Raw genomic sequence first — 9,713 nt, forward strand, 5'->3', positions numbered from 1 at the left:
CTTAAAAAGAAGTACAAAGAGGAACGATGAAACACCACAAAAAATCCCTACCCTCAAGAGGTCATCACTGGGGTGATTGTCCAGGAGACAAATCACATGGACACGTCTAGCATTGTGAAACTAGTTACTACATCACTAACCACGAGAAGATGGAAATATGACCATGTATTCATTATTACAATTTTCTTCCTGAGGGATGTAATGCAGGATACAGTTTTGCAGCTCCTGAAAAACAGAAAATCAGAATCCTTACATTAAGGGACTTATGAGTGCCTCCACATACCCTTGGTGCCACAAGAGGCTGTTGTCTTTTCCGAAGATCAATGAAGTTAAGAAGTTTTAGCTTTTAAGAGAATCAAGGTGTATGCCTAATAATTTGCGAAGTGGAAGGGAGAACACCAATAGTTACAGTATCTCTCAAGGGATTTACTAGGCTGGGTGGTTGGGAGGAAATGGGGCTGGAAACTAGGGTCAGATGAATGGCAGAAAAGTAACAGTGGACAACTTAACAAGTAATTGTTCACTGCAAGTACAATGAACTCTAAACACAAATTGGGGGGGGGATGGGGACAAAAGAATACAGTATCACCAGTTAGCCAATACAAAAGGGATAACATTTGACATTTCCTTTGCAGAGCCAAAAACGTGACAATACCATCACTTTTCTTTCAAATAAAGGTGGAGCAGGGGACTGTCAGCAGGCTATGGCTCAGATTTGAGGATTTTAAAACTCAAAAATCCCACAATATTCATATGAAGTTATATTCGTAAAATCAGCATATTTCTCTTAACTAGCAAAGGTTTTAAACATCATTTATTTCATTCCTACATCTATTCATTAGAACAAAGGCAAGAGCAGGAGGAAGTAGGGGGAAATACAGAACGGATCTTCGATGATTTAGCTGAGAAGCATGAGATGCTGTCAGCCGTATGCAATCAAAGTTTAGGTGCTTAAATGCTTTTCAAATTTTTCAGCTTCTGCTTACCTGCCCTCTCCAATAGTGGCAATATGTAAACTCCAGAAAGCTGCTGAGCTGAAAAAGATCCAATTTTTTTGGTCTTGATCCTTAGAGATTAAGCAGTTTAAAATTACCAGGCCTTGAGTAGTTGGATCTCTCTTTTGTGGCAGCTTCCAAGTACAATCCAGTAGGAACATTGCAGTAGCAATTCCTTCACCCGCTCCCATTCCCTTTCCTAATCTTCCAGCTCTTGGGATGGAGGGAAAAAAAGCATCTTGCAATTATACAACCATGGAACAGTTACTAAGCTCTCCATGCTGCTATCATTGACATATAACACTACAAAATATTGACAAGGACAGTTAAAACACAATGAACCAGAAAAACCACAGAGGAATAAACAGATGTTCTTTGTAGACATGCTGTAAAAAAAAAATCTTTTACTTAAGTTTTCAAAAATTCATGTCCTATTGTCTTCAAAACAGAAATGTTTTACCAATATATTGATATGAAATACACTGCCTTCACCACAAGAGTCTTTAGTGGATCATACCCAAAGCTTTAGAAGCGATACGTGCAACATGACTGCATCTTCTTCCTTCACCACAACTGCTGTTACAAATATACTTTAAGACTCAGCTATCCTGTGACCTGTTGCTGTTTTCTTTACATCAAAATTAATTCTCACATACAAGGAGTCACAGCATGCTACCACAGAAATTAGATTACACACACCAAGTACAAAAGCAATTTTTACAATCAAACTAACAAAGACCTTGGATATACTACATAACCAAAAATCCCCATGACTCACATAGAATCTTGCAGGCAAAACAGAAGTTAGAGAGAAAAAGGAAAAAAGCCACAACTAAGTTTTTGATGAAGGCAGCATGTCATACAAATTGTAAATGGTTGAATTACATTATATGTACATGTGAGTGCATTGCTTGCTAAAAACCCAGCATTTTAAAACAGTCAGATACCTAACTCCGGATTGGACAACCCCCTTTTCACCACAAGAATAATATATTACATTGCCCAAATGTACCATCAATTACAAAACAAGATTAGTAAGGAAGAACATTCTAGCCATTGTAAGGTTCTAAGTAGTATTACTGAAAAAAAACCCAACAAAACTCCAAGCACTTGCCCAGAATCATTAGTATCTAGAAAACTAAATCACTTAAAGGTCAAATTGCTCTCCCATGCATGGCTAACAGCTGTTACCTAGCTCTCACATGCTTGTTACATGTCCATTAAAAAGGGGGCAAAACCATACCATTTTACTAATATTAGTCTGCATTTCAAGCCATGTTTACATTTCAAATTTGCTTAGATAGATATCTCAATCATCAGTTGACACTTTCAGCATTTGCTATTTGTGGCTCACAGCAAGCCAAAAACTTAAGACTTCCATGTTGTTCTGAAGATGCACCAGGATCAGCAAGCTGATGATAAATCTGCTTCTCGAGAACTACTTCGTGCCCTTTAAGGGTCTAATCCTCACCAGTGCTAAGTAAGTTCCAGAGTGCACTGAAGAGCAAAGGCATTACTATCATGCGAACACTGCCCGCCGATCTAACAATGCAATGTTCTGCAGAAGTAAAAGAACATCGATATGTGTATATTTTTCAAATGACTGGCTAAGGCGGCAGAAATAGAGACATAAGTAGGATAGCCATTTATACTCTGAATAGCAACAAATGCATGCTGTCAACCACAGAAAGAGCTTCCATACACATCTATACGTCCTCCTTTTCTCTTACAAATGAGTGTTGAAGGTTGCTTTATTATGGTAAGGTTAAAGTCTTAAACACTGCTTGTTTAGCACACACCTTACTTATAGCAACTTTCCAGGAAAGAACTGGAAATAACATTCATTGTAGCAGAACACTTCAAAGCAGTTCAGTTTGCTTTCTGTAACTAGAAACAATGTTCTCCTTTCAAGCAGAGTTTCATGCAAACTAAAAATAAAATAGAAACTAAAAATCAGAACATTTCCCTTCACCCTTCCCTTGGTCTGCATGCCATTTTCAGTCATTTTCATAACATACAGTAGCACAAAAGCTGAAAAACAAAACTGCACAGGTGTTCTTATGGTCATTAAACACATTCTGAAGGTGTTCACTGCCACGAACAATCCAATATTTGGGTTTGTAGATTCCAGGACCTTTAACATTTAATGAAGCATTTCTAACCTTACGTTTTATGCAAACTTTGTGGTGACACCAAGAGAAACAACCCCTAAAATAACTTCAAATTATTTTATTTTCTGCAGTGTTTAGGAGGCCAAAATTAAAGCATTAAGAATCTCAAGCTAAGATGAATATATATGTGGTAAACTTAGCTTAACTAAAAAAACCCCAACAACTTAACAATGTGAAGAGTACTTATCACTAGGCCCAAGAAATGCAGATTTCAGTCTTTCAAGTATAGCTTGAAATAAAGGTCTTGCTTTCCAAATTCCAGACGCCTCTTGAATGTGGGGCTACAGAAGAATTCAGAACACACAGCGATATCACACCAAGTATACTCTTAAAAACAACAAGCATGAAAATTGCCATCATAGGCTTAATATCGAGTTCCTCACAGACTTTCAACAGGTGTTATCATACTGGGCACCTTTTAAGATTAGGCTTGCTGCCAGCAATTTCAGCAAGAGTGCATTTTAGCTCTGTATTTATGAGCAAAGGTTCATCACAACAGAATTGTAACCTACCAATTTTATTGAGACTTTGCAAACCAGGAAGCGCAGTGATTATGTGGTGCATTACATGTATACTTCAGCAGCGCTGCTCAGTCAGAAGGTACAATACAAGAAGTTAATTCTAACCAAAACAAAGACACATGCAACACTGATTTCAGTGGGTTATTTCATTTCCAAAAATATGCTAACATGGCACAGAAAAGCATTTTGTCCTAAAAACTTAATTCCTTATGCATCTTATGCAATCGTATGATTCTTTTCAAAGTTAGAAGAATGCAGAGATGAAAACCAGGTAAAAAAAAAATCTAAGACCATAAGCAGCAACACTTTCAGGGTACCGCTGTCAAGATTTGGACAGCAGTGAAAGCTGTTATGGCCACTATTGCTTTTTAAACTTATCCTAGAAATCTAAGTTGGCTTTCTTCATTTTTTAGTCCAATGGAGCATTGAAAGAAAAGCAAAAATAGCTCAACAGTTATATTGCAGTGATTCACCAGAAAACATGCTTCTAGCTGCAGACCTCAGTAGCTCTACTAGCCTTAAACATAACACTTTAGTACAGTATATATTTACTTGCAGAAGGACTGAGCTGAAGATAAATAGCTCGCCTGCAGGCAAACCGTTACTTGGTTCAGATGCCAAAAAACACTATTACCCCCTCCCTCCCACTTTAATCTCTAGATAAAGCACCTTTGTATTCCTTTTGGTGAAAACTTATTTAAATAACCAGTATTGTGCAATAGCTGACTGGCTTTTTGTGGAATGAAATTCCACATTAAGATTTTGAGTCAAGAGATCAATTCAATAGATGAAATGGGAATTTCAGTGAAATCTTCATCTCTGCTCCAGAACCATGTGGGCCACTTCAAATGCAGGCTTCTCAGACCTCTGAAGTCTCATTTATCATAACACAAAAAGTTGAAGAGCTTCCGAAACACAAGCTGGTGAGTTTCATTAGGTATACATAAGAAAACCAACAGTTAAGCTTTTGGATAAATACCTCAAAAAAAAAAATCTTACAGACAGGACTAGCCAGAGAGAAGCATTTCAGTGACTAGGACCACACATTATCTCTTATAACCTTTGTTTTCAATATCCTGAAAGCAAACACAGAGAGGTATTTACTACATCTTACTCTATTCCCGGAGATGCTTTATTCCAGACAGCATACCAAGGCCACCTGGAAGGATGAGTTCTTTGCATGCACCCTCCGTGCTGCTCAACATATCCCTTTCTGGAAAGAAAAGCAAAAATAGCTCAACAGTTATATTGCAGTGATTCACCAGAAAACATGCTTCTAGCTGCAGACCTCAGTAGCTCTACTAGCCTTAAACATAACACTTTAGTACAGTATATATTTACTTGCAGAAGGACTGAGCTGAAGATAAATAGCTCGCCTGCAGGCAAACCGTTACTTGGTTCAGATGCCAAAAAACACTATTACCCCCTCCCTCCCACTTTAATCTCTAGATAAAGCACCTTTGTATTCCTTTTGGTGAAAACTTATTTAAATAACCAGTATTGTGCAATAGCTGACTGGCTTTTTGTGGAATGAAATTCCACATTAAGATTTTGAGTCAAGAGATCAATTCAATAGATGAAATGGGAATTTCAGTGAAATCATCTCTGCTCCAGAACCATGTGGGCCACTTCAAATGCAGGCTTCTCAGACCTCTGAAGTCTCATTTATCATAACACAAAAAGTTGAAGAGCTTCCGAAACACAAGCTGGTGAGTTTCATTAGGTATACATAAGAAAACCAACAGTTAAGCTTTTGGATAAATACCTCAAAAAAAAAAATCTTACAGACAGGACTAGCCAGAGAGAAGCATTTCAGTGACTAGGACCACACATTATCTCTTATAACCTTTGTTTTCAATATCCTGAAAGCAAACACAGAGAGGTATTTACTACATCTTACTCTATTCCCGGAGATGCTTTATTCCAGACAGCATACCAAGGCCACCTGGAAGGATGAGTTCTTTGCATGCACCCTCCGTGCTGCTCAACATATCCCTTTCTGTCCTTAAAGGATACCACCCCCCAGTTTGACTTCCATGGCAAACAAGCGCTACCACCAGTTGGACAAGTCACCACTAACTGTTTGAGTTGAAATGGATCCAGAAGGTTCATCTCATTCTCAGAATTAATAAGAGAAGAAACAATTATATGCAAAGGCTTAATTGTGTTTCTCCATGGAAAAAGTTGTTTTCTTTTTTTTATGTTGCAAGATCACCTAGCTCATAGCTTCCCTCTTTACTAGATCTAAGACAACTTTGTATACACAAAAGAAGATTTTGCCAACTGTCAATTTATAATTTTGGGGATTGGAGATTAACAGTGTTATATATGACAGGACATCAAGGCTGACCTGTAGCCTTGGCAGGTTATCTGCTGTGACTCAGCTGTCCTGGTTGATCGCTAGACTGTGTTAAAGCGCCACACACCCACAATGAGCTGGACACACCTGTATCAGAGGGTGTCTCAGCACCTCAGTAAGTTCCCCCAGAATCCAGCTCAGGACATGCACCCAAACAACTCTGTGCCAAACTACACTATCAAAACCAACTGAGCAGCAGCAATATAACTTAAGTGATTACGAGATGAGTTTGTGCAAAATTGTATAGCATCTGCATTGTTGAGGGTAGTCTATGTTCTTATTATCTGGACAACTAAGAGATAACTCTCTTCCAAGGACAAAGCTTATTTTGCAACCGTAAACAAATATTAGAAGCATGAGCAGAAGTAAATGTAACAACTCATGATAAGAGCATCATTAAGAATTTTTGTTAAGAATCCAGGACAACCAACTTGTCAAAGCTTTTTATTCAACCTATGTCTTTTTGCTGACATAACACCAAAACTCACCTTCCCGTTCAACAGAGAGAATGAGCTCTTATTTTTCACAGTCATTCCACTAGCAATGGTAAAAATTCACAAGCAGCCTCCCTCTTTCCTGTTTTCTGCTTCTCTCCTGGAAGAATCCATAGCTCATACGCAATTGTTAATTTTTTTCTTCACAGGAAGCATAAATGACAACCTTTGCCAGTATCATTGTAGGTGCTAAATTCACTAGAGCCTTGTTGGTCCCTCTGCTATGGCGAGTTCGCAGCACTAGCACCAGAACTATTCTCTGCAAGTGGAAAAAACCCACTCTTCATTCAATATTCCTGACATTAACCCAGCAAACAGAAGAAACTTATTTCAAGAAAAGATTGAATACACTACATAAAAACACAAGGCTCATAGTTCCCACAGATTCTTGACTGGTTGCTAGTGCAAGTGACATAGAACACCTACCTATGCAAAGCAGAAACAAGCTACAGTTAAGAAAGTGAAGGTCACTTGTTTGCCTAAGTTGATTTCAAAGGAAAAAAAAAAATCTTAGAGAAACAAATAATTGTATTGGGTCATTTTATAAACAAAACAAAATAAAGGACATGCTAGTTCATTTCCTTGTTTGCTGTGTTCTCCCATCCCTTTTTGCCAAATACATACAAGCACACATCAACTATTCCAGGCAACTGAAATTCACAAAGATCAATGGCACAAAAAGATAGGAAATGCAGTTCTTGAACTCTTGAGACTGGACATGTTTTCTCTCATTTGTTAGAAAAGCCTTCACAGAAGCGTATGTATACCCAAGATTCATCCTGTACTGCTGGCATATTATCAAATGAAAGACCACAACTGCATGTAGGCGATCTTAAGATACTACAGTTCTCCTAATTGCCATCCTTCAATTTTGCTACTATTTCAATAATGGGTAAAATAGTGTCATTCATTTTATGCATTCCCCATTTTCTTACTCTGACACTCCATGTTTTGTCTCTAAAATTGAAAGGTTTGTTTTGTCGTAAAGCAAAGAATTACAAAATCATTCAGCACTGCATTTTTTCAACAGAGAGTCTTTTGTTTAAGCTTACTGAGCTAGAGATTGCGTTAAAAAATACATCATGAAAACAAAAAGATTAATCCATAAGAAAACTATGATTAACAAAAGTGGAAAAATTAATTATCTAAGACTGCAAACTCACCATGTTTGCTTATGTAACAGCAGTGAAAGCAAATTGTTTTAACACAGTAACAAAATATGCATGTGGAACACAGACAAAATAATTTCCATTCTCTTTCCCATTCTTTACAGAAGGCAAAATATGGATGCAGTTTGTCTGCATGCTTCCCAGAGGATCATGGTTCTAGATTTGTCAAATACAAAGCCAATGGCAAACTATAGCAAGGAAAAAACCCCAACCTTACTCCTTATCATATGCTGAATACATAACTAGTGTAAGTATCCAGTCTTTTTTCATTGGTTACAAGGAATACTAAGAAAATATCAGGTGTCCTTCACCACAAATTTAACCGTCTATAGTCACAAAATTCAAAATAATAGCTCCCAAGGCAACCATAATTCACTCAACCAACACACACCATTCCCTTCCCATTACTCTACTTTCTGTTAAGTGAATGCTCCCTACGCGATGCACCACACATACAACTGTGTGCAGCATATCAGAGGAATGGGCAAGGTACACAAATTAGCAACTCCTATGTGTTTAAAGTAATAGTTATCAAGTGATACGGACATGAGAGTTTTATATTACACAGTTAAGGTTTTTGGGTTGTTTTTTTTTTTTTCATGGGAGGAAAGATTAAGCTCATGTCACCACTGCCATGTTTATAATAGAGGTGCTAGCTGTTTTCTTTTTAAGAATGCCTGGAGGAAAAAAACCCAAACAAACCAACCACTTGCCCACAAGCCAAGGGAAGAAGGATCTCCTCAAAACTGGTAAGTTCTGGGTAATTTAAGCTTCCATTATAGTTTTAAAAGGAAAACCAACAGCTAAAAACTTACCTGTCAACTAACTGGTAATTACATACCAATAAAACAAGCACCTGCTACAATTTTTTAAGGATTTACCGTGAAAAACACCCTAGCAATATCTTTATTGCACTGTTATTTCAAATAATTTGCTACTTTGACCACTGTGTGCACACGATCAGCAGCATTACTTTCCTTATACTCCAATTCCCTGTGCATATTAAGCCAGCACTACTGCGAAAGCTCTTCTGTCTGCCTATTCATTTCCATACAAACATTTTCCCTCCTCCTTGTGCTAGCAAACACTTATGTAGCAGCAAGGGCAGCCCAGATGAAGGAACCAAGCTGGGTTAAAGCTAGCCATCCAAACCAAACTGTGGGCTGTCACAGCCCCACTTTCTCCATGATGCTGATGCTGGTGTTCAACCCAGGAAGAAAACTACTCCACAATCTAGTGAGCAAATGCTGGTGGGTCAGTGTGCTGAGATAGCTCAGTTCAAAGTCTATGAGCACCAGAATGGCACCAAGGAATCGCACCACAGCCAACAATCCAGCTGGGTCAGGGGGCTGGGGAAACCCAGGAACCTCCCTCCTCTCCCAGCTTTGCAGTTATACTCCCTGCACAGAGGGCAGGGGAAGAGTACAATCAACTCTTTCTAGTGGTGGCAGAACACTAGACTAAGTCAAGCCATTTTGTGTAGATTCACTCCAGCCTAGAACAAAAGCCAGGATAGTTTTAATGCAGATCAGTCTAACTGTGGTCTATGTGTAGCTGCTTAAGTGCTTACAAAGCACAAGAGAAGGGGAAAGCATGGAAGAGGAAGAAGCTGTCAGGGAAGAGCAGAGCCATCTTCCTCACCAGCAAAGCAGCAACAAGCGCTCATGGGATTATAGCAGTGCAGAGCTACATCTTCTCCCAAATAAATGGGAGAGTAACACTTAGGAAAAAAAAACACATTGAAAGCAAGTACAAAACTACAAAAGCTGTCAGGAAAGCTCTGTCCAGACACTACAATATTAACAATTAACTAGATTTTAAAGCAGAAAGCTTTCACTTGTTTGCAGATTGTGTCTCCTGTTTCATTTATATATGGGGGGGGGGGGAGAACAGATTAAGCTATGTAGGCAGACCTGAGACCACTGGGAACTTCTTGATAAAAGTAATATTAAAAAACAAACAAGAGACCCCGGAAAACTTTTCACAGGAACAACAGATTCGTCT

General features: G+C 38.4%; 1 protein-coding gene across 1 annotated transcript in view; it reads right to left on the bottom strand.

Annotated features, from left to right (window-relative positions):
- Positions 1-213, bottom strand: part of LIN54 (lin-54 DREAM MuvB core complex component) — a 35,666-nt gene extending 35,453 nt beyond the window's left edge. The window contains exon 1 of the mRNA XM_009325963.1: positions 141-213. Within this exon, the coding sequence (XP_009324238.1) occupies positions 141-165 (25 nt within the window). The 5' untranslated portion in view covers positions 166-213. The remainder of the gene's footprint in view (positions 1-140) is intronic.
- Between the last annotated feature and the right edge of the window lie 9,500 nt (positions 214-9,713).

The sequence above is a fragment of the Pygoscelis adeliae genome, unplaced genomic scaffold, assembly GCF_000699105.1.
Source record: "Pygoscelis adeliae isolate BGI_AS28 unplaced genomic scaffold, ASM69910v1 Scaffold610, whole genome shotgun sequence".
Classification (NCBI taxonomy): Eukaryota; Metazoa; Chordata; class Aves; order Sphenisciformes; family Spheniscidae; genus Pygoscelis; species Pygoscelis adeliae.